This window comes from Leopardus geoffroyi, chromosome D3 (assembly GCF_018350155.1).
Source record: "Leopardus geoffroyi isolate Oge1 chromosome D3, O.geoffroyi_Oge1_pat1.0, whole genome shotgun sequence".
Classification (NCBI taxonomy): Eukaryota; Metazoa; Chordata; class Mammalia; order Carnivora; family Felidae; genus Leopardus; species Leopardus geoffroyi.
Window position 1 is genome coordinate 21,728,611 of NC_059339.1, and position 25,845 is coordinate 21,754,455.

A 25,845-nucleotide genomic window follows, 5' to 3' on the forward strand; every position below is an offset into this window, starting at 1 on the left:
TCTTTGTTATGTCTACTTTCAATTTTTGACCCACAGAATCCATAGGCATAATAAAATGGTTGTTTTTTTTTGTTTTTTTTTTTTTTAATGTTTATTTATTTTTGAGACAGAGAGAGACAGAGCATGAACGGGGGAGGGTCAGAGAGAGAGGGAGACACAGAATCTGAAACAGGCTCCAGGCTCTGAGCAGTCAGCACAGGGCCCGACGCGGGGCTCAAACTCACGGACCACGAGATCGTGGCCTGAGCCGAAGTCGGACGCTTAACCGACTGAGCCACCCAGGCGCCCCAAAATGGTTGTTTTTTTAAGCCACTGGGTTTGGGGTGATTTTTCACATAGCAACAGATAACTGAACAGTAAGCATATGTGTGTGTGTGTGAATATATGACATACATACTCCCACACACACGGAGGAAAAAAGATACCAGACTTACTCACCAAATGTTATCTTAAGACTATGGGTGTTTTATTTTTTTTTTCTTTTATGTATTCCTACACTTCTCAAATTATAATGTCTATATATTGCTTAAGGGCATTTACATTTTCAAATGTAAACAGAAGTAGAAGCAATACTATAATGAATCCCCATGAACTTACCATCTAGCCCCAACAATCAGCAAACATTTTGCCATTCTTTACATATTACTTTTTAAAAAGAAAGAAACCCACAATGAATAATATTTTTATCTTTGCCTGAAATAGAAAGAACTGATGTTCTCCTTAAAGAACTTGATGTTCTCTGATGTCATCTCCTTAGATGACGTTCAGATTGTTAGCTAAAGATTTGAAAAAAAAAAAAAATCCAACAGCAACTAAGCAAGGGCTCTTACTATTTTTCAGACCTTCTATATTATGCAGGCCATGTAAGAGAAGTGTGAGAGATAAGAACACTGACACTTGCCTTGACCTTTCCACCAATGCTGGGTCCCAGTGTCCAGGGGCTCTCTTTTTCCACGAGGAAAATAGGAGACTCTGTTTCTTTTCCACCTTAAATAAACACTTTTCAACCCTAGCAAGCAGATTCTTTTTCTAAAAGGTCTCTATCTTCTGGTGAGCTTGCATTAAATGAGCTTAAGAGACCAAGTGGCAACATCCTTTCAGAAACAGCCACATCGTCCAAAGGAATGTCAAATAATGCAGCAACTCTAAGCATTTTCCAGGTGTGGAAGGCAAACGATGCCGTAGGCTGGTACCACCCAAAAAGCAAGAATTGGGATGATCTTTAGGAAAAACTCCAAAGCAACCAATGGCAGTCTGTCTGTTCACTTGTTTGTTCATTCATTTGTCTAAACATTAGTTGGCACCTTCCCTTTGTCAACACTGTCGAGCTGAGAAGAAAGAGACAGGGTCTACCCTCAAGTAGCTCACAGTCTGGCAGGAGAGAGGCATGTAGACACCTACATAATGATATGATGAATATGCTGGTAAAACCACACATGGTGTGGCGCTGGGGAAAGAGGCAGCACCTGAGCTGAACAGGTAGGAGGGACAGGGAAGTCCAGGTACAGAGATGCCTGGGTGGCTCAGCTGGTTAAGCGACCAGCTCTTGATTTTGGCTCAGGTCATGATCTCATGGTTTGTGAGATCAAGCCCCACACTGAGCTCTGTGCTGACAACACGGAGCCTGCTTGTGATTCTCTCTCCCTGTCTCTGCCACTCCCCTGCCATCTCTCTCTCTCAAAATAAATAAGTAAACTTAAGAAAAAAAGTGCAGGTACAGTGAGAAGCACATTCAGGGAAGGACTTGCAGCTTAGCTGTTATGAAGGAACAGAGTGGTAATAGAAAAGGGCAGAGAAACAGCCAGAGACCAGCTCCCAAAGGAGTTTGTACACCTTGTTAGAAAATTCAGATTCTATCTCAACACTATGAGGAAACAGCCAAATTCTTTAGATTCATGTGTTAGACTTTAGAAGCAGATGGTGGTGGGGGTGGAGAAGGCAGCAGAAAAACAACTGGCAGGAGTTTGGTTTGTGTCTTCCTCCATTTCACCATGGATGGCCAAAAAGAGCCATGGGCAGCACCGCTTACTACTGCAATGCCCATGCAGACATTATCAGTTGAACACAAATTCCCCCAAGCCTAAAGGTGGCCTTGAAATCCTTGGTTCAGCACTCTCAACAGCTGCTCCCATCATTACAGCTAATTTGCCACCCTGGTGCTAACTTACAAGGCCTGCGGGAGCAGGAATTTTACTTGGTTTGTATCACAACTGTATTCTCAGTGCTTAGCAGTGTCTGAGGTACAGCAGATGCTAAATGAGTCTTTCTTAAATGGAACTGATTAGAGGGTGCCTGGCTGGCTGTTAGAAGAGCATGCAACTCTTCATCTCGGTGTTGTGAGTTTGAGCCCCACGTCAGGTGTAGAGATTACTTAAATAAAACTTTAAAAAAATGGAACTGAATCCTTTCTCAATCTACCTTTACTAATTTGCCAGCCTGACCCTCACATGCTCCCACCTGCTTGGGTACTGGTCTCACACTGTTTAGCGCTCAGACACAGCACTTACGTTCTGTACCTTTTCCAGTACTTCCTGAAGGTTGGCCACCTAATATAATAAGTGAGTAACGATGTGAATGGAATGGCTGGTTAAGAGCTCATCACTCTTAGCATGTGCGTTTTCCCAGCAGATGAAGGAATGGGGCTTATGCAAACTTTCCAATGTCACTAGAGGGATCTGGGGGAAACACCTTTGAGCTTTTTACAGCAACCCCTCTTCCAAATCAGAACACTAAGACCCCTTAGTATAGGTCTTTTCCAAGAATCTTTCCAAAGCAAATGGATCCAAGAATGTAACCCAGTGGAATTATCTACTATGAAGTACTCCATACCTGCTTGTATCGTCTCTTCTGAGTATACCGTAACCACAATTTGATACACTTGCATAGCAACGTTATTCTGAAATAAAACACATAACACCAAGGTATTGCCTATTGCACTTTCAGGCTTTGGGTCTTAAAAATGCTGTTTGGGGGCACCTGAGTGGCTCATTTGGTTAAGCGTCTGACTCTTGATTTCAGCTCAGATCACGATCTCACAATTGTGAGATCAAGTCCTGCATCGGGCTCCGTGCTGAGCATGGAGCCTGCTTAAGAATCTTTTTCTCCCTCTGCTCTGCCCCTGCTCCCATGCACACTCACTCTCATAAGTAAATGAAATGAAATGAAATGAAATGAAATGAAATGAAATGAAATGAAATGAAATGAAATATTAAAATAAAATAAAATAAAATAAAAATAAAATAAAATAAAATAAAAATAAAAATGTTCTTTGTTTTTTTAAGACTGGAAAGTCTGGGTGTGGTTACATCTTAGCATTAAAGGCACACCATGGGTTTCACTCTGGGAGAGAGAGAAATAAGAACCTATTATTCAACATGAAATCTGTCAACCCGATTTGGGGCTGTGGCTTGCCCCCAAATTTTTAAAACTTTCTTACAAACCTAAGTAGATCACCAAGCACAGTGTCTCTGGAACTTGAGTAATACATATGAAATCCCCTAACTATCCTGAACTTTCTGGTTTTATGACTAGTCTGGGGCTTGTGTAGGACCACCTGGGTCTGTGACAAGCTCCTTTCACAAAAGTGATACTAAGAGTGAGAACCACATTCAGTTCTGTAAACCAGGATTTAGAGCAATGACAGACCCTGATAACTCCAAATTTAGTTAAATAATGAGATTCTCAACAACCCATTAAAAAAGTGCTCCAAAATGAGACCTACAACTATGCGAATCAAGTTGATTATATTACTGGGGAGGAGGGCACATTGAACATTTCTGGCAGCAAGAAAGTGAACAGTGGTTCCCTCTGAAGAACCTAATGAATTGGACTTAGGAATTGGAGGGATTCAGAGAGCTTTCAGTTTTCACTTTATACCTGCCTTCCTCACAGACATGTAGTGCTTATTTATTTTAATTGAATAATTAACTCCAAAAAACTCAAGACACTCTCTGCATTCTTCAAGACCAAGCCACAAATACTCACTCGCCTAAGCCTTCTCTTTGACACTATCAATGCATGAATTCTAAGATGTGAACGTCACTGCAGCCTGAAGGATTGAGGCAGAGAACCAGCAGGTACATACTTTAAACTATGGTGACCAAGAACCAACACAAACATCTTCACTCCACCTCTCATCTGATGAGCTAAAAGGAAAATGCAAGCTCAGGAACTGCTGGTTTATAGCAGGGCCTTTCTGAATCTGCCTAGTCATGCAGGGACAGTAAGTGCTCACTTCTGGAGTGCAGCGAGTCAGTCCCCAGAGAGCCCCAGGAGAAGGCCAGAGTTCCTACCTGCAGTGGTCCCAGGCAGCACGCAGTGAGGGGAGCTGCTCCCTCTCTTCCCTCTGCTCAATTCGAGACTGCCAGAGGTTCCAGAACCTGTGCAGCAGCTGAAGTAAAACAGGAAGGAAACAGAGGTTTATTAAGCCAAAAGGTAAAATGATCTCTCTTAATTAGCAAATCCTTACCCCAAAAGACTACAAGTTCCCCCAAAGCAGGAATTACCTTAGCCGGGAGTACCCAACATATAACAGGTTTACAAAATATTTACAGCTAAGCTATACAGAGCTATTGTGGGCCAACATAAAAGGCAAAAAGATGGATTTTCCAGTTTATGGAAATCAGAATGAAGAAGCTGAAGCTATTCCTCATCTGGGCCTCATAGAAGACAATGGCATTTTATCTTTTTTTGTTTGTTTTATTTTTGAGAGAGAGAGAGAAGAGGGGCACACAGGCAGAGAGAGAGATAGGGAGAGGGAGACACAGAATCCGAAGCAGGCTCCAGGCTCTGAGCTGTCAGCACAGAGCCTGATGCGGGGCTCAAACTCATGAACCATGGGATCATGACCTGAGCTGAAGTCGGATGCTTAACTGAGCCACCCAAGTGCCCCAACAATGCCATTCTAACAGTTAAAACTGATCTTATCAGATATTACTGCCTATGAAATAGGCTTGCCAAAAAAAAAAAGAAAAAAAGTTTAACTTCAATCTAATCAAGCCCTTAAATCTAACCGTTAGTTTACACAAACAATATTTTAAAAAAGAAAGATGAAATGGCATCAAAAGGAAACCGATAAATCGAGAGTATGGAATATTGTACAAAATAGTTGGCCCTTCTTTTCCAAAAATCAGTGTGATTGAAAAAAAAAGTACACCTTATGCTAAGTGAACTAAGTCAGTCACAAAAGGGTATGTACTGGGGGCACCTGAGTGGCTCAGCTAAGCATCTGACTTTGGCTCATGTCATAATCTCAGCTGTGCTGACAGCTCAGAGCCTGGAGCCTGCTTCAGATTCTGTGTCTCCCTCTCTCTCTGCCCCTCCCCTGCTCATGCTCAGTCTCCGATTCTCAAAAATAAACGCTAAAACAAACAAAGGGCATGTACTGTAAATATGAGGTTCCTACAGTAGTCAAATTCATAGAGACAGAAAGGAGAAAGGTGGTTGTCAGGTGCTGGGGGTGGACGGGGGAGGAGAATGGGAAGTTAGTGTTTGATGGAGACAGAATTTTAGTTTTTCAAGATGAAAAAAGTTCTGGAGATGGATGGCAGTGATGGTTGCACAATAATGGGAATGTGCTCAATGTCACTGAACTGTATTCTTGACAGTGGTTAAGATGATAAATTTTGTTATTTTTTTTTTTTTTACTACAATTACAAGATAAACATGTTAAACAAAAGAAGTAGAAGGAGGAGGGCTGTTATTAAGAGGCTTAAAGATATAACCAAATACAGTGAGTCACCAACCCTTTACTGGATCCTGGTTTGAAAAAAACATCTATAAAGACATTTTGAGGGCAACTGTGAAGATCTGAATATGGGCTGGGCATTGGATCAAATTAGGGAATTACTGTTCATTTTATTAAGGATGACAATGATATTGTTGTTATGAAGGAAAACGTTATTTTTGGGCGATGCATGCCGAAAAGTTTAGGCGTAATGTTTCATGTTGTCTGTAATTTACTTTAAAATGATTCAGCAAAAAAATGTAAGTATTAATAATCAGCTAATATTTGAATTTAGATTGTAAGTATATAAATGTTCATTATACTGTTCTTTATATTTTTCTGTATGTTTGAACATTTTCATAATGAAAAACCAAAAAACCCCATCCTCCTAAACCCAGAAACACGATCTATAAGTAAAGATAGGATGTTTGTTGCCCTCAGGTAAACCAACCACTGAAGACAACAGATTCCCAGTGCAAACACCACCTGGAATGCAAGACTCAAAGTGTATTCCCTAGATCAGGAGCCTGACCTCTGAGTCTGCTATCAAGTTTCTGAGCAAACAGATAAAAAATGAGATTAGGGAAAACCAAGAGTTAGCCAGTATGGCTAACTAGAGAAAATGGACACTAAGGTTTTGGAGTCTAAAAAGTCTGGACAAAACTCTACAATGGCCATCAGAGGTCCCTTCTTACAGATGACCCTCACCATTATGTCATGCTGCTGGTGAGCGAGGTTCCTTTTTATTTGCTGGAGACGGGCGTGGGTCACATTGTCTTTTAGGGCTCGAAAACAGAAGTGCTGTGAATAGAAGGAAGGACACAACTAGTTACAAATCAGCAGCATCTGTAAAAGTAAGAGCAGCTAAGCCAGAGGCTCAGTCGTGGATATTCACAGCTGCTCCCATGTCCCTGGGATCCTTTCTGCTTTGAGATTCAGTTGGGAGTCTGATACAAGCCAGCCCACACAGTAGGCACTTAATAAATAGCTGTCTAACTGATCCTCCGCTGTCCACTGTTACTGCACAAGAACAAACACACCCTCACCTCTGACCAGGAGAGATACCATGGTCCAGAGGGAACACTACAGACAAAGGTTAAAAACATCAACTTTGCCTCTCAGAAAAAGAGACAGACTTTTAGCTTATGGTGTGTTTTTTTTTCAAGCCATGTATGTGTGCAGGGGGTGTCAACATGCACACTTATACAATTAGAAAGTAGTTTTGTAGAATAGAATAAAAGGAGGAGAGGGAAGCCTTGGTGAGTAGGGGGGCTGGGATAGGGGCAAGACGCAAGACTGGCTCCAGCTCCAGCAATACTGCCTCACATGTCACCTAAGCAAAGCCTATTCTCCAATGCCCTGGGCTCCAGTTTTCTGAGACAGAAGTGAAGCGTTTAGGGGTTTTCATATTGTGGTCTGTGGAACCCCAGAGGCTCCTGAAAGTGTCTGAAGATCTCCTTATGTGGTGAGGGTTGGGGAGAGCAGCAGAAGAGGGACTACTCCCCAGACCCTGCTTCATCCGCAGAATTTCTGCGTTGATTGATTTCACAGGCTAGGTTCCCACAATTAAAAAGAGGGCCTGCCCTTGGCGTCGTGAGTTCAAGTCACATATTGGGTGTAGTAGAGAGTACTTAAAAACAAAAGAAGAAAAAGAGGGCCCACCATGTAAAAAAGTGCAGTACTAGATCACCTCCAAGTTTCCCTTACAGCTCCAGACCCTCTGACCCCACACCATTACCATTTCTTATCCAAAATGAAAACAGGGACACGTACAATGGAACAGATCTTCTTGAGTGAAGCTAATCCCACAACCAGATATACTTGAAGAGCATTATGTGGGCCTGGGTTCCCCAAAAGTGGATGGTTAAGCAGGGTTGGTAACTATGGTTTTGAAGGCACTCCTACGTGTAGACAGGCTTTCTATTATAAAGTGTGCTTTCTTCTTATCACATACTATATAATTAGTTTATAGTTTTTATAATTAGTTTATAGAGTTTTTTAAACATGGTAATGTCACATCTTGGACCTTGGTCAGTTGTGCTGTTAAATATTAAACACTAAAACTTTGGCAGTTCCTGAAGAAGAAAAAAAAAAAAAAAGGCCTTGAGAGGCTTCCGTGTTCTCACCAGCAAGCTGTGTCTGCTGTGATCTTCGGCCGCCTTCCACTGGGCTGCTTCTTCAGTGCACAGCAGCACATCCGCCAGGGAGTTAAGGCCTTTCATCTCAAAAGTGTTCCCACCCCAGCACACTGCAACCCAGTGACCCATCGGGAGGGTCCTGGCTTGAGGGAAAATAGGCATGCCAGATGGCCTACGTCCACCTCTGCCTCCTCCTGATGATCCCAGGAAGAGGAGGAGGCAAAGGGAAACTGTGTGAGTTGCTTATCAAACAGTTGGCCTTGCCTTTCTCCCTTCTGATGCCCATTTGATGACAGGCAAGAACAGTTGAGATAAATTGTCACGAATTACAGTAAACATTTGCAAGTAACCTTATCTAAAGCTCTCCTGTCTTCCTGCATCCTTTGTTTTGGCACCAAAACCCCAGTCAGATATTTCAGCTAAAAACCTTGGAGTTATTTTCAAACCTTCTCCTCCCACTCTCTCCATCTACTGGGCTGCCAAGTCCATCTGGTCTCCTCTGAAATCTCTCCTGCTTTTCTGTTCCCACCCCTGATGCCCTGCAGTGCATCTGACTTGCTCCTCACACAGACTGGCGAGAGTCTCATGTAACTGCTCTCCTCGTGCCAGCTTTGCCCTGTAATCCAGACCTCTCAAGTACAAACTTGCTCCATCACTTCTCTTCTTAAACACCTCCAGAGGATCCCCAGTGCCATCAGGAGAAAGCCCAAATTCCTGACCGCTGCATCCAGGGCTCTACAAGCTGTTCCCTAGCCTGCATCTACCTGCACTGCCCTACTGCCATCCACACCCCCACAGCTCGGTAACAGATCCCTGTCACTGCCCTTGGATCTTTTCTTCATCTGTGTGTAAACGCCATTCCTTCCACCTGAAACACTCTTCCTGACTTTGCTAGGTGACCTTGTGATCCTTTAAGGACAAAGTCAGCTCAAGCCCCACCTCCTTGACTGAATCTGCACATCTGGGCACATACTGTAATGAGGGCAGTGATTATGGACATGTGCACAGGAGTCAAAGCACCGGAGTCAAATGCCTGGGTTAAAAGCTCCTGGCTCTGCCCAATGATATGCTGTGACTTTGACAATAATTGAGCCCCTTTGAATCTCGGTTTCCTCATCTATAAAATGGAAATACTGACATCTACTCCACAGGGTTGCTATGAGGGTTAAACAGATAATGCATAGTCTGTACATGGTAAAGCCCAATAAATGGAAACTATGATCATAATGTTAGGGCTGCCAAGAAACACACAGCCATGGCTATTTCCACCACCTAGTGGGTAAAGAAAAGCAATGAAATGGCAACATAAAATTCAGGATAGTGGGATTACCACTGAGGGGGAGGAAAGGGAATGCAATCAAGGATGAACAGTGTTAGGAAATCGGCAGGGTTCTAATTTTTTTTTCTTTTTTTCATGTTTTTTTATTATTTATTTTTGAGAGAGAGAGAAAGAGAGACAGACCATGAGTGGGGGGAGGGCAGAGAGAGACGGAGACACAGAATCCAAAGCAGGCTCCAGGCTGTCAGCACAGAGTCTGATGCAGGGCTCGAACTCACGAACCGTGAGATCATGACCTGAGCCAAAGTCGGACAATTAACTGACTGAGCCACCCAGGCGCTCCAGCAAGGTTCTAATTTTTAAGTTGGGTAGTGGGTACATAAGTATTTTAATACCATTCATTAAACTGTTAATGTGTACTACACATACTCTTTTGTAAGCACATGTCCAGTGAAAAATTTTTTAAAAAGAAAACAGAGATCAGGACCACCTTATATTGTCAGTAATTGTTTTCCAAATATCTCCTGCCCTTTGTCTCAAAGGCTGCTGAGCTCATGATGCCCTGGCTGTGGTGATGGATAGGGCTGGGTGACTGAAAAGGATACAGTGTTTCCAATGAGTAAAGGCCCGCCGCATTGCCATCTTCCTGGCCAGCCCTTCCACGCGTGCGTGCACGGCATACAAACTCTCCTTCCGCTCCCAGGCCCACTGCCAATCACAGAAGTGTGTCTGGAGCACAGTGACCCGGTGGAATCGCTCAGCCATGTCTGCAACAAAGAAAGTAACTACGTGCTGCCCCCTGCAAGGTTGAGAGATGAGCTGGAAGCATCTTTAAGATAAGCTGCACCCTACTACTGGCAGACAGCAGGGATTCGAGGATGTTCTTACAAAGAATTCTAAAATAAAAGTTTTTTTAGGCAGGGGAGGGTAATTTGGAAGCCCTTAGCTACACTTCTTCTCTCCAAGGAAAGAGAAAAGGTCTGTAATTTTAGGGAGGAGGATGTTACAAAATCAGTTCTATTAAAGAGTTGAGGCTTCCACTTAACTACTGATGACCAGGAATGGTGGCGGCTGCTTTCAAAGAAGACTCTTTCACATTTGCCTCTTTACTGATGTCTCCTGGGTGGGACTTCAGGGATTGACTCAATGACACAACTTGGTCACCATGCTGGCAAAGGTGTTTTTCGAGCTTTTAGCCAGACTGATCCTGGTTGCCAGTCACCTGCTTTTAATACTAATTAGCTAATATTCTGATGAACTGAAGTCCAGGAAGTGGAAGGGAACTGGTCCTGGAATTCAAATGCTGTAAAGAGGGGCACATTAGTCAGTGCCTAAATAACAGCTTATCATGCTAAATAGCTTCATGCCTTCACCTTCCAGGCTTGGGCAACCAGACAGTAGGTCTCCTTCATTATCCTCAGACAGACACATTCAAACTCTCCCAAAAGGCAGTGCTGGCCTGGCAGCCCAGGAGGGAGGCCTGGGTGAAAGCCAGCCACGTCTAGCACGCTGCTTGACTCACTTCTGTGTGGGCTCCAGAAACCAAAGTACAGAAAGTACCAATGATCATGATCAGTGTGTTATTACTTCTGAACTCTAATTGGGAAACTAAACCATGAGAATAGTGGTTAAAAAAACCCTCATTACCCTAAATCACATGGGTTGCATAACTGGGGAGAAGTAGAAACAATCCAAATATCTATAGATACAAGGGTGGCTAAATAGATTAAGGTAAGCCATCCTACAAAATGCAGACAATCATTAAAAAAATAACATTTATGAAGAATACTGAAAGACATAGGAAAATGTTTAGTTGTGTAGAAAAAGATATAAAGTTGTATGTATCCTATTAATCATAAATAATCACAGTATTTATGTAATAATTAAACCTGTTGAAAAAAAATATTTTTAGTGGAAAAGGCCAGAAGGAAACAACTTAAATGTGAACTGAAGATGATGTATGTTCCTCCTCAATCTCTTTTTTCCAAAATTTGTGGCATAATGTGGTTACCTCTATTTTTTTTTTTCCTTTGGTTATCTCTCTCCTAATAAAGAGCAGCACCACTGGCAGAAGACTGTAAATTGTGACATGATCCTCTGTCTCTGGAGCCTGGGACTTCCTGCTCACCCTTCTGCTGTCTCTTCACTCTGCGGACCTGCAGGTATCCAAGCCAGGCCTTCAGGGATTTCCACTTTTGCCAGTGCTGATGGTGTTTCACTGCGGAGACCATCTTCTGTCTCTCCTTCTGGACATACAGGAGCTGTTCCCGCCACTGTGACCAAGCCTGAAAACCAGAGAAAAGGCAACAATCAAAGGAGAGGCAGGAAAACAGAGGTGAAGTACTGGTGAGGGAAAAAAGAAACTGAGATACAAAGCTAAAACTAGAAACAAGGAAGTAACAACTCCCAAGCAGGATCATGAGCTATAGAAATTTGCAGTGAAAGGCTCTTTAAGAAGGACATTCTGGGGCGCCTGGGTGGCGCAGTCGGTTAAGCGTCCGACTTCAGCCAGGTCACGATCTCGTGGTCCGTGAGTTCGAGCCCCGCGTCGGGCTCTGGGCTGATGGCTCAGAGCCTGGAGCCTGTTTCCGATTCTTTGTCTCCCTCTCTCTCTGCCCCTCCCCCGTTCATGCTCTGTCTCTCTCTGTCCCAAAAATAAATAAACGTTGAAAAAAAAATTAAAAAAAAAAAAAAAAAAAAAAAGAAGGACATTCTACTTCCAGAAAGTAATTTATTTTCTGGATTAAGGACAAGGAGGGGTGCCTGGGTGGCTCAGTGGGTTAAGGGTCCGACTACGGCTCAGGTCATGATCTCACAGTTGTGGGTTCGAGCCCCATGTCAGTCTCTGTGCTGACAGCTCAGAATCAGAACCTGAAGCCTGGTTCAGATTCTGTGTCTCCCTCTCTCTCTGCCCCTCCCCCACTCATGCTCTGTCTCTCTCTCTCTCTCTCTCAAAAATAAACATTAAAAAAAATTTTTTTAAAAGAACAACAAGGAAAAAGAGGAATAATGAAATCAACGAACAGACAAGAAGCTGTGACAATCCAAGGGGTGATATATTTAATTCAGATTTGGGATAGGCGAGGGTCTGCCTTTCTCTCCCAAGTGGGAGGAAGCCTATCGTCTCAGGCACATTAGTTTCTGGGAAGTGTGACCTGCAGAAGTTGAGGGTCTACAAAAGGATTCCCTCAAGACTATCCATAATTGTGCACCCTTAGCAAAGTCTTCATGTGTGCCTAGCTATATGCATGCCCTAGTTTGAAGATGACAGTCTCAGATGACAACTTCATACCTTCTTTTCTTAAACCTGTAACACCTATTCTCCTTTCCTTCCTCTCAGCTGAATACCATTCTTCCTATTTCACCAAGAAAATAAAAGCTATCAAAAGAGAATTTTCTCAAGCTTCTCTCACATCTACCTACCCACCTACCCACAGGCTCTGCCTTCTCTCTGGCTACTCTGAATAAAGTATCCATACTCCCTTCCATCAGAAGTTCACCCCCACTATGGATACATCCCATGTCTCTCACCTTCTCAGGTTCATCACTGGCAATTCCCCCCCCCCCCTTCTGCATCATTGGTTTTCACCCTCTACTAGGTTTTTATTTTTTATTTTTTTTATTTTTTTTATTTTTCAACGTTTATTTATTTTTGGGACAGAGAGAGACAGAGCATGAACGGGGGAGGGGCAGAGAGAGAGGGAGACACAGAATCGGAAACAGGCTCCAGGCTCTGAGCCATCAGCCCAGAGCCCGATGCGGGGCTCGAACTCACGGACCGCGAGATCGCGACCTGGCTGAAGTCGGGCGCTCAACCGACTGTGCCACCCAGGCGCCCCTCTACTAGGTTTTTAAAATCAGCGTACGAATGTGCTATTATTTCTCCAATCCTAAAACGCAAATCCTTTCAGGGATATGACAATCGAAAACAACAGATGACCTCTGATTGGACCCTGTACCTGACACTAAAATAGCAATAATCTACGGTTTAAATATGAATTGTATTGTAGATATTACCATATTAATATTGAATGTCTTAGATATGATAATGATATTGTGATTATATAGAAGAACATCCTTATTTTTAGGAGATAGAAGCTGAAGTATTTAGGGTAAACTTTTATGTCTGCAACTTTAAGCGACTCAGAAAATATAAAGAAATATATTGATATACTTAGAGAAAGCAAATGTAGGAAGATGTTAGCAATAGGATAAACCAGTGAAGAGAATACAGTATCTGTCATTTGGTGTTTGTCAAAAATAAAAAGCTGTGGGGAAAAGATTACTGTCACAAAAAACACTACCCGAAAGGAATAAATCAGATTCCTAAGCAAACCACCACTTTGCCATCCAGCTAACACTGGAGTTCTTTTCTTTCCAAACTCCTCAAAAGAAGGGTCTATTTTCTTAAAAAAATTTTTTTTTTCAACGTTTATTTATTTTTGGGACAGAGAGAGACAGAGCATGAACGGGGGAGGGGCAGAGAGAGAGGGAGACACAGAACCGGAAACAGGCTCCAGGCTCTGAGCCATTAGCCCAGAGCCTGACGCGGGGCTCGAACTCCCGGACCGCGAGATCGTGACCTGGCTGAAGTCGGACGCTTAACCGACTGCGCCACCCAGGCGCCCCAAGAAGGGTCTATTTTCTAATTTCTCTTCTCCCAGGAAGGCCTTCATGAATCCTCTCCCCATCAGGCTCACTGAAACTGCTCTCACCAAGAGCATCAATGATCTCCGTGTTGCTCAATCCAAAGGTCAAATTCCACTCCTCACCTTCCCTGACCTGCCAGAAGCATCTGACATGGCCAATCAGGCCTGCAGATTCTCCAGGCTACCTTCGCCTTTATTCCTCCCAGGCTCAGTCCTGGGACTAATCGCCCTCCCCCCACGACCCCCCAAGCTATACTCACTCCCTTTGTCCTTTGATGCAGTTTCATGACTAAATACCAACTGCATGCCGAAAACTCCCAAATGTACATCTCAGGTCTGGACCTGTCCTCCATACTCCACATGTATTCAACTGCTTCCTTCACATTTCCTTGAGGATGTTCAAAAGGCCTATAATATAGGCTGAAGACACAAAGCTCAGAATGGAGCTAAATCCCCTCCATCTTCCCCATTTTACTAAATGGCAACTCCACTGTTCCAGTTACTTAGGCCAGAAACCTGGGAGTCACCTTGGACTCTTTCTCTGAAGTTTTACGTCTTAACCATCTATTAGCGAGTCTTGTCAGCATTACCTTCAAGGTATACCCAGAATCCAACACCATCTTGCTATCATCCTTGTCTAGAATCCCACCTGGGATTTTGTAATAGCTTCTTAACTGCTCTCCCTGCTTTCATTCTTGATCTTTTATGGTCTATTCTTAACACAACAGCTGAAACCAGGGATGCAAGCCTCCCTGGAACCCACAATTTAGACATATGGCTTCTAGCTGCCTCTGACCAGAGTCACGTAGCCCCTACTTACTATTTAAAAAAACCTGTAAAGATGCCTCAGGGAGTAACATAAACTTGCCTCTCAACAACTCTGTGGGATGCTGTTCTGCCTGAGATAACAAAAACAATGTGCTGTGTTTGCCAGAAAAAAAATAATAATTTTCAGCTTAGTGATAGTCACAGGATGTAGAACTTTTGCCTTTGTACTCTAGAGATGACATCGCTAATGCAATCCCTAAGAATGTTTTGCAGTTCCAGGCCCATAATGCAGAACGACCGGGTCCCTGAAGCAGAACAACCATCTCACTACAATCACACTGAAACCAGACTGGGAGATGCCAAAAGGGACAAGATGATCAAGGAAGGAAATGTGATAGCTGACCTAACTCTAATCAAGTGTGATCCAAGACCCTGAGACCCTTACCCTGAATTTTCACCCTTTAAAAACCCCTGCTTGTAAAGCCATTAGAGAGTTTGGGACTTTTGTTTCATTTATTTATTTTTAATGTTTATTTTTGAGAGAGAGAGCAAGTGAGCACAGGCAGGGGAGGGTCAGAGAGAGGGGGACAGAGGATCCAAAGTGGGCTCTACACGGACGGCAGAGAGCCCAGAGAGCTGAAGTCAGATGCTTAACCAACTGAGCCACTCAGGTGCCCAAAACAGTTTGGGACTTTTGAACATTACCTTCTTGTTCTCCTGGGTGGTGCCACGCTAATAAGTAGCCTATCTTTCTTCACAGCAAAAGTTTGGTATCAGTTTTTATTGGCTTGCTGTGCATTGGATGGATGAACACTTGTGTGGTTTGGTTACATAGCCAGAGCGATCCTTTTTGGTTTATTTTGGTTATGTCACTTAAATCTCTCCTTTTTATGGGACAGTTTTCTTCCCTGCCTCTTTTCCTCTTTCATGCCACCAATTTTTCAGAGACACTAAACATGTCCCACATTTTAGATTTGGCTGATTGTCTCAGCAAGCGTCTTTGACTTTTCTCCTTGATCCCTATATTTCCTGGGAACTGATAGTTAGATTCATGTTAGACTTGGTTGGAGTCATGTTCAAATTTTTAGGCAAGAACATTTCTCAAGTGGTGCTGGGGCCTCCCACTACCTCGCATCATGGCTGGCTGCCCCAGTTTTAGCCATGTCAAGACTGTCAGTGGCTTCAGATGAAGTTAGCCTGATCCCTCCATTACTTTTCCTCATGGTCTTCTCAGTCAGTGGTTGCTGCTTAGATCCATTTTCTCATTAGGGGTGGCAAAACTGATCTTCTGATTCTAGTAATCCTTCTGCATCTACTAACTGGAATTTTGTAAAGAGGCCTACCCTCTGGTTTTGCAAAGATATAGTTTATACAGGAAAGGCAGGGAAAATGCTTGATTTTTTGCTTTCATTAATTTAATTTTTTTTTGAGAGAGAGAGAGAAAGAGAGAATGAATATATCCCAAGCAGGCTCCATGCCCAGTGCTCGGCCTAACATGGGACTCACTCATGATCTGAGTTGAAATCAAGATTCGGATGCTTAACCAACTGAGCCACCTAGGCTTTCATTAATTTTCTAATTGAGTAAATGCTCTAACAACCCAAATATGTGACCAGTGAGTTCCTCCTCCCCCATTATACATGCATGGATTTTTATATATTTGATGTGTTTTCATTCACTGCAGTCATTACTTTCTGAGGTCCCAATTGTTCTATCGTAAGTCTATGAGTCTTTTGGCTGAGTTCTGACACAATTCCATTAGCCTTTGCTAATTTCCTCACTTTCCAGCAGACTATATCCTAGGCTTATGATGTCCATATCCTGATCTAGACCTGGAATCAGCCATTTCTCCAAAAAGCCTCAGTTCCTTTCAGCCAGGACATAACAGAGACCATAACTTGGGCACTGGGAATGCTAAATGCCATACATTCTCGCTACTCATTGCTTCTAATTTTTCAGTAAATAGAACTAGAAATACATTTTTTAAGGTTAAAAAACATCTTAAGTCCATATTGATATTTACATTTCCAATCTCAGATGACAGGGCTTTTTATTTAATTTCTTTTATATTTGTAATCTTTTCTTTTAAACTGAAAATCATGATTCCCAATGCGACTGCCATAGTCATTTGCTCTATTTCACAATGTAGCTATAATAGTTTCTAAACCTGCCATGAACAATAAGACTACTGAATGCGGGTTTTGGATTTCCTAGAAGTTCTTTGTGTCCTTAGAATGCATTCCACTAGGGATGAACAGTCAAAATATTCTATTTTAAAGTTATTTGAAGTAATTATTTTCTCTGTATAGTCATGGCTACAAATTTAAGTTTGTTTTAGTGTGCCTCAAAATTCTAGGGATTGCTTTTTTTCCTTTTTGATTCACTTGAGTGTTTTTTTTTTAATTATATAAAATATCTACACGGTTCAAAGTTAAAATTGTATAAGAAAGTAAAATCACAGAAATATTTTGTTTCCACACTATTCCCTGCAACCCGCTACGGGTAACCACTTTTTGTTAGTTTTGGGCTTATTCTTCCCTTAGTTCTTCTCAAAAATATAAACACACGTGTGTACACACACACACACACACACACACACCTCTCTTTCTTCCCAAAAGGCAGCACATGATGAACCAAAAGGATCCCATTAAGAAGTAAGTGTGATCATATCACCCTCGCTCAAAGACAGCAGCTTCTTACCTCCACTGGAATAAGAACCAAAGCCTTCATGGGCGTAGCCTGTAAGACCTTACCTACAGTCTCTGCCTCCTTATGTACTTCATGACCTAATCCTTCTTAGTCTCCCTCTCATGCTCATCAACATATCACAAGACGGATCAAGTTCATGGATGGGATGACTCAGTATCATAAACATGACAATTTTCCCCAATCTAATGTAAAAAGTCAGTGCGTTATAGTAAAAATCCTAGTAGGCTTAGAGGTGGAACTTGACAGTTGATCCTAAAATTAGTAAGAAAGAGTAAAAAGAATAGGTAAGGTGATTTTACAAAGATCGAGAATAAAACAGGTCATCCTTTTTCATGTATAAAGAGAAGAGATAGCTCGTAAAAGTAGAAACAGTAATAAACAGCTAACACTTACTGAGCTTTCCATATTCTAGGTATTGCTCTAAGCCTAGTACATGTATCATCACACTTAATCTTCAACAAACCTATGAGGTAGGCACTATTATTATCTACTTACAGATAAAAAAAATCTAAGGTACAGGGAGGGTAGGTAACTCATTAAAAGGTACAAAGCAAATAGGTGATTGAGGTAGAAACCTAGGTAGTCTTTCTTACCTGCTTTATTCAATCACAATTAATAGTGTGGTATTGGCTCAGAGAGAGAAATACAGACCAATGGAATGAAGAGCCCAGAAAAGACCCATGAATAACTGGGACTTTACTCTATAGTGAAAGTAGATTAATAATCATATAAAAAAGATAAAGGACAGGGGCACCTAGGTGGCTTAGTCAGTTAAGCATCTGACTCTTGATTTTGGTTCAGGTCATGATCTCACAATTTGTGAGATCAAGCCCCACGCAGAGCCTGCTTGGGAGTCTCTCTCTCTCCCTCTCTCTCTCTCTCTGCCCCTCCCCGCCCCAAAATAAATAAGTAAACTTAAAAAAAAAAAAAAGATAAAGGATGGATGAATCAGCAAATAGTGCTGCAGCAATTAATTATCCATATGGAAAATGACAAATTAAGACCCTTTTCACACAATTTATAAAATTAAACCCCAAATATATTAAAGACCAAACCATAAGATACAAGAATAAATTAGGCTAGGGTGAAATTAATAATATCTGTATGGAAAAAAAGGCATCATAAGCAAAAAAAAATTTTTAAAAAGCTATAGACTGGAAAAAAGTACATGTAAAGTATATAACACTCAAAAGATTAGCTTTTGGTTTTTATTGTTTTAAATTTATTTATTTATTCTTGAGGGGGGAGGGAGAAAGAAGATGAGAGGGAGGGAGGGAGGGAGACAGAGAGAAAGAGAGAGAGAGAGAGAGAGAGAGAGACAGAGAATATGAATGAATGAACCCCAAGCAGGCTCCACACTTTCAGCACAGAGCCTGACGCGGGGATCAAACTCACAAATCGTGAGATCATGACCTGAGCTGAAATCAAGAGTCAGACATTTAACCAACTGAGCCACCCAGGCACCCCTAACAGTCAAAAGATTAGTAAGCAGAATCTAAAACAATGTCCACAAATCAGTATTTAAAAAAAAGGGGGGTGGTGCCTGGGTGGCTTAGTCAGTTAAGCATCGGACTTCGGCTTAGGTCATGATCTCACAGCTCATGAGTTTGAGCCCCGCGTTGAGCAGCCTGGAGCCTGCTTAGGATTCTGTGTCTCCCTCTCTCTCTGTCCCTCCTCTGCTCATGCTTTATCTATCTCCTTCTCTCTCTCTTAAAAATAAACATTAAAAAATTAAAAAAAAAAAAGGTCAAATAACCCAACATAATAAAGAGTGAGGAATGTAAACAAGCTCAAAAGCAGAAACCCAAATGCAAACAAGCATCTGAAAAGATGCTGGGCCTCACCAGGAATCAGTGAAACACAAATTAAAGCAACAGTGAATTACTGTTCCATACCTATTAAATTGGTGAAGATGACCAAGTCTGGCAATGCACAGTGCTAAGGAGGCAGAAAGAAATGAGAACTGAAACATTAGCACTTAAATCGGCACAACACTGGAAAGCAACTGGGCAATCCTTAATAAAGACAGAGAGATAAATTAATAAAGACAGAGACCCAATGAACCAACAAGGTCATCTCCAGGAACCAGAATACAGAATCTCTTAGACTCTTGCACAAGAATATATGTTTAAAAATGCTCTCTGCAGAAACATTTGTAATTGAAAATATGTAGAAGTAATCAATAGTCCATCATTAGCATAAATACTGACTACTATTGAAGCAGATAAACTGTACCTTATTCATACAATGGCATAGTGTATGGTTAATAGATCTCTACATACCTACAAGGATACACCTCAAAAATATACTGTTGCATAAAAAAGGCAAGCTGCATAGTAATGCCCAGTATGACACCATTCATCAATTTCCTAACTACACAAAACCAGAACATTTCTTCTTTGTGGTATGTATGCACACATTTCTACAAGTGAAAAAGAACACAAGGGAATGATAACCTTGTATCAGTGCAGGGGACATCTCTGAGGATGGATGGTGTCAGAATGGAGGAAGAGCAGGGCTTGAGCAGTGTTTGAACAAGTATGGAAAATGCAAACACCTTCTAAATCTGGGTAGTGGTTACTTGGGTATCTGCTCATGTTTTTATAAAGGTTTTATATTCAGTGTTTCTATGTTTGAGGTACACAAATTGATAAACATTTTTTTAATTTCACGTATCTCATGATGTCTGTGCTGCCTAGTTCAGAGATGTCATGAGGCTTAAAAGAAATGACTTAAGTATAAATTCTTGGTAAACCATATGGTACTTACTAGACATAATGCACTATTACTCATAATCTGCATAATAAAATCTGGTCTTAGAGTTTCACACAGCTTTTGGTCCATATCAATATCTTTTTTTTTAAGTTCATTTATTTATTTAGAAAGAGAGAATCCCAAGCAGGCTGTACAGTATCAGTGCAGAGCCTGTTAAACTGTGGAATCATGACCCAAACTGAAATCAAGAGTTAGATGCTCAACTGACTGAGCCACCCAGACACCCCATGCCCCGTATATACTAATATGATCTTGATGATTCATAATTTTCACTGAATTTTACTCTGAATGACCTTGGGTTGTTTTATATGTTAAATCCAACCACTAACCATGAAAACCTGCTCTCACTAAAATTATTCAGTCAAATCTGTGGTTGCAAGCTTTGAAGACAACAATCAAAAGGGAATTCTGAAGTGTTCTGAGCAATAGCACCAGCAGAATGGGTTTATAGGCTCTCGGAGTGGCTCTTTGGGAGAAAGGTGAGAGAAGGAGGGGCAGAGAGAGTGGGGGACACAGAGGCTCTGTGCTGTCAGCACAGAGCCCGACATGGGGCTCAAACTCACGATCCAAGAGATCATGACCTTAGCCGAAGTTGGACACTTAACCAACTGAGCCAACCAGGTGCCCTGAGCAAATTTTTTCTTCAAAGTCAATTAATAACTATTTTAGACTTGCATGACACACAGTCTCTGTGGGAACTACTCAACTCTGCCCTTGTAGCCTGAAAGCAACCTTGGACAATGCAGGTATAACTGCATCCCAATAAAACTTTATTTACAACAGACTGTAGGCCAAATATGACATGTGGGCCACTCTGTGGACCCCTGACCTAGATGATTGTATATGCTATTTGCATGTGATTTCCATATACTGCACACCTTTGTACTGACGATGCAACATGTTGTCAGATTAAAAAGAGATTTACTCCTATATATAGTAAAGGTCACTTCTTTTTTTTCCCTATTCCCTGTTCTATTCTCTATAACTGACATGGCAGCCCTAGAAGTACTCAGCAGACCAAAGAACTGAGAGAAACTCAGAGTCTATCAAAGGTCATAAGAAAGCTTCACCACAGCATAGTCTTAGTACAGATGTTAGGCCTTTATTACTGATCAAAAGCTAGTGGCATCCTCAAAAGAAACCTCAATATAAGCAAAATTGTATTTAGAAGCCAGGTTTTCTTTACAGTCTCAGTTTCTTTTCTGCCCTCATTATTTTCTAACTTGCTATAGGAAAACAGCAATAAAGAAATAAAGAATATACTGTTGTTTCTTTAATCATATTTGTAACTAATTCATAAATGCCCTTCCAGCTCCATGATTAGCAAATGCACCATACAAACCATTGGTAATCACATTTAAGCATATTTTTTAAATGTTTTTTATTTTATTTTTGAAAAAGGGAGAGAGTGCATGTGTGCCTGTGCACCTGAGTGCGAGGGTGGGGGTAGAGATGGAAGACAGGATTGAAGCAGCTCCAGGCTCCATGCTGTCAGCACATAGCCCGGTGTGCAGCTTGAACTCACCAACTACAAGATCATGACCTGAGCCAGAGTCGGATGTTTAACTGACTGAGCCACCCAGATGACCCTAGCATATTCCTAATAGCAGCCTCTATCCGTTGAACCCAGCCTTCCATGTTGCTTCTGCCCTCCACCCCCGCCCACCGCCCCTGACCCCCTTAGCTGCCGGGAGGGCCTAGGAGAGAGGGAGCAGCATGATGGCCAGGCTTCTTAGGAATCCAACCCTGCCCTCTGTGGCTGTGGGGTTTGACAACATGGACAGAAGACACCTATGCCAAAGTCTGCTGCGCTCACCTGCAGCTGGAGGCTCAGGGCCCTGTGCTTCACAGCTGATGCATGGAGGACATGGCCCACACGGACCCATCCCAGCTGCTGCCTCCAGTGGCTCCACCACACCCTGTCAAAGAACAAACCAAAGATGGAACCAGTCAAAAAAAAGCCACCCAGAAAAGAGAAGGTCAACGAGGACTGGGCCTTGGACCCTCGTCTCAAGTCTCTATTCCCTCACTGTGCCATCTCGACTGACATCTGTTGGAGCCACTGCTGAAAAAAAAAACAAAAAAACAAAAAAACAAACAAAAAAAAAAAAAACGAGAAGCAGTCCTAGAACAGCTAATTTAGGGCTGGAAACTGATGGTTCCTAAGGTCAGCTCCAGTCTTAGAAACTCCAGACATGCTCTATTTGGAACTACACATGTTTAAAAATATGAATTATTGCCAACATACAAAAAAATCAGGAGATTTCACAAAACAAATTACAAAAAACATGGCTTTTAGATCTCCAGTCTTGGCGTCCTTTCTGCTTATTTTCTAATTAGCTGTAGGAAAACAGTAATGAGGAAATGAGAGTTTGCAACCTCTGCTTTTTACAGAAGCACTCACTTTGGTCACTCTAACCTAGCAAAATCTTTATGTCGTCCTAACCTGGGCCATGCTTAGCAGCATCACTCACTTCAAAATCTCAAGCTATCTTACATTACTACTTACCTTTATAAGCACTTAGGGGATTACAAGTTGCCTGAATTCAGTCCCAGCAGCCAGTACAGGACTAGGAACATTTTAAGCCCCGTAAAAAGTAAAATTATGTAAAAACATCCCCCATAGACTCTGATAGAAATGTACACTTATTAAGCATTCAAAAATATTTGCCAAATAAATTTTAAATAACTTAAAGAGGTTATTTAAAACAAAAAAGAATTTTTAGGTGTACTGATGTTCTGGATACCATGCTAAATACTTCGGATGTCATCATATTTATCTCCCATGACAACCCTGAAAGACACTTCAAGGTGTACCTATTTCACAAATGAGGAAAGTGAAATGTGGAGGTGAAAGGACACAACTATACATGTGGGAACATGGATTTGAGCTCAAGTCAGTCTAGCTGCAAAGCTTCTGCTCTTATCTATATCAGAGGGTCCACCTCTTTTGAGCTTTTAATATGCTGCCATTCAGGACACCTAAAGGACCAACCAGAGACAACATTCAGTGGGATCAGTCCCACTATAAAAGCAGCTCATTGTTACACATGTCTGGTTTTCAAAGTCAACTAACTCATGTCCCTCCAAGATGTGGACAATGCTGATGAAATGCTGTATAGGGCAGTTACGAAAATGGGCTTTAGCATCAGAAAGATGGGTAGCTGAGCCCTATTTTACCAATTACAACTTATATGGGCTCAGGCAAATTACTCAACCTTTCTGAGACCCTTTGTGTTATCTTTTTTTTTTTTTTTAAGTTTATATATTTACTTTGAGAGAGAATGCAGGTGTGCACACAAGTGGAGAAAGAGAAGAGAGAGGGAGAGAGAGAATCCCAAGTAGGTTTCATGCTGTCAGTGCAGAGCCCGACGTGGAATTCAAACCCACAAACTGTGATATCATGGCCTGAGCCAAAATCAAGAGTCAGACACTCAAATGACTGAGCCACCCAGGTGCCCTTGGACTCTGTGTATCTTAATATTTACAAAAACAGTACTTATTTTAGTTTATGGTGATGATGAAATGAGACTTTACATTAAAAAATTAACACACACAAACAACAGTGTTTACTCAAACACAGTAAGTACTCAATTACTGTTACTGCTGATTATGTGAAAACCTGATAGTGTAGTTGAACAAGTTGTCAATGAATATTTATTTAAGGATCAACTATGTTTGAAACACTGTTTTAAGGTGGTTTTTTAAAAAAATTAATTTATTTTTGAGAAAGAGAAAGCATGAATTGAGAGGGGGCAGAGAGAGAGGGAGAAAGAGAGAACCCCAAGCCATCTCCACACCACCAGCGTGGAAGCCAATGCAGGGCCCAAACCCTTGAACTGTGAGATCATGACCTGAGCTGAAGTCAGACACTTAACTGAATGAACCACCCAGACACCCTGCAGTGGGTTTTTAGAAAAATGTTTTTTTTTATTCTGAGAAAGACAGAGAGCAAGGAAGGGAGGGGCAGAGAGAGAGGGAAAGAGAGAACCCCAAGCAGGCATCATGCTGTTAGTGCAGAGCCCAACAGGGGGCTGGATCTCACAAACGGTGAGATCATGACCTGAGCTGAAAAAATTGAGAGTTAGATGCTTAACCACCTGAGCCACCCAGGCACCCCTAAGGTGGGTATTTATGTGCATAATACAAAACAGAGGTCAAATGATAGCTGCTGATTTGCAGAGCAATTGAACACACTCACCATAAAATACTCCGCTGCCTAAACTCCAGGGCAGTGGTCTGCATCTGAAGTTTGGTTCTACGAAAAACCACGTAGATCATCCAGGACTTCCAGGCCTGCCGCATCTTTTGCTTTGCATCTAGATGCATCAAAAAGATTTTCAAAAAGGAGTAGGGAAAGATAACAGAGTACTTCTGGGTTATAGAGAAGCTCATGGGCTCTCTGTATTCACCCTCCTTTTGAATATCTAAATTCATCCAGCCTTCAAGTGCCCCCTGGTGGAAAAGTTGTGAAAATCTACAAAATGAATAAAGACAAAAGGACAGGTGAAGAATGGCTATACAAGTGATGACATTTACAAACCACTTAAAGGAAAATAAATATACTATACTGTTCAGAAATCTTCTGTTTTAAACGATATTCTTTCTAGATATATATTCTGTGATATTTACAGATGAAATAATGTGAATAACACAAAAAAGCAGAGAAGTGAGACTGGTATGAGTTGGTAACTGATGAAGCTGAGTGACAGGTACATGGAGGTTCATTATTTCATCTTCCAATTTTGTAGACATTTAAAACTTCCCACAGCATAAAGTTAAAGGAGAAAAAATTATGTTCTAAAACTTGCTGCTTGAAATAATAATTGTAAAGTAGAATAAGCGAGACAAAAGAAAAGGATACTATCTGTATCTGCTTGGAAAACAGAATAAAAAGGACCAGTAGTGTTCCTGGAAGAAAGAGAATTTACTAAATACGGGAAGTGTAAAGTTCCATAGGTCTCCCTTTGAAGTAATGCCATTTTCATTATGAAAGCCATCACTAATGAAGTTAATTTCTGTTCTTTTCAGAACACAAAGGAGAAAACAAAATTATGTCAACCGTGTTCAAGACTTTCTCAAAATGTGGTAAGACTCAAGAGCTTTATTTCTATTTCATAGCAATTAACCAATCAAGTCAAAACACAGAGAATACAATGTGTAGCTTCCTTAGGCCCCTCGGGCAATGCTGCTGTGGTTTAGAGTTTGGGTTCCTGAGTAAGACACACCAGGTGTGAATACTGAGCTTATCACTGGGCTGAGTAACATCATAAGTTCCTCATCTATAAAATGGCGCCTTCTTTAAAGGTATGTTTGCCAAGGGTAAATGAGATCATCTATGAAAAGTGTCTCCAATAAATGCAAGCTGTTATTTTCCTGAGGGTGGTATACAAGAATCTGGATTAATGGTCTCTGCCATGATTCTAGATAATTTAAAGAACCACACTTCCCAAAGGCCTAAAAGTACTTGTTACTTTTTTACTTAACAGTATGAGAGTGAAAAGATACTCCCCGAGGTCTGTGGGCATAGCCTGAGACAACTGTCATAGGTCAGAAACAACTCTTTTTATCTGAAGAATTCAAGTGACTTTTCTTTCTACCCCATAATATAGCTGTATTCATTATAATTTTAAATAATATGAGACAGAAGAATGCACATTCCTCAAAGATAGAATATTCACAAGACAAAGCATGTTCTGAAACAAAATAAAACAAACCTGAACAAATGTAACAGAACTGAAGTCATACTAAGTTCTCTGATCATAATGAAGTAAACTAGAACATCAATAAAGATATTTTGAA

The 25,845-nt window shown here is 41.5% G+C and overlaps 1 protein-coding gene across 25 annotated transcripts in view; it reads right to left on the reverse strand.

Annotated features, from left to right (window-relative positions):
- SFI1 (SFI1 centrin binding protein) overlaps positions 1–25,845 on the reverse strand; it is a 105,550-nt gene that overhangs the window by 27,990 nt on the left and 51,715 nt on the right. For all 25 annotated transcript variants that reach the window (XM_045457352.1, XM_045457344.1, XM_045457338.1 and 22 more), the window contains 8 exons: positions 24,245–24,362; positions 21,860–21,962; positions 11,271–11,427; positions 9,748–9,909; positions 7,852–7,922; positions 6,434–6,526; positions 4,293–4,390; positions 2,830–2,896 (listed from right to left, as the gene is read on the reverse strand). In XM_045457352.1, the coding sequence (XP_045313308.1) occupies positions 2,830–2,896; positions 4,293–4,390; positions 6,434–6,526; positions 7,852–7,922; positions 9,748–9,909; positions 11,271–11,427; positions 21,860–21,962; positions 24,245–24,362 (869 nt within the window). The remainder of the gene's footprint in view (positions 1–2,829; positions 2,897–4,292; positions 4,391–6,433; positions 6,527–7,851; positions 7,923–9,747; positions 9,910–11,270; positions 11,428–21,859; positions 21,963–24,244; positions 24,363–25,845) is intronic.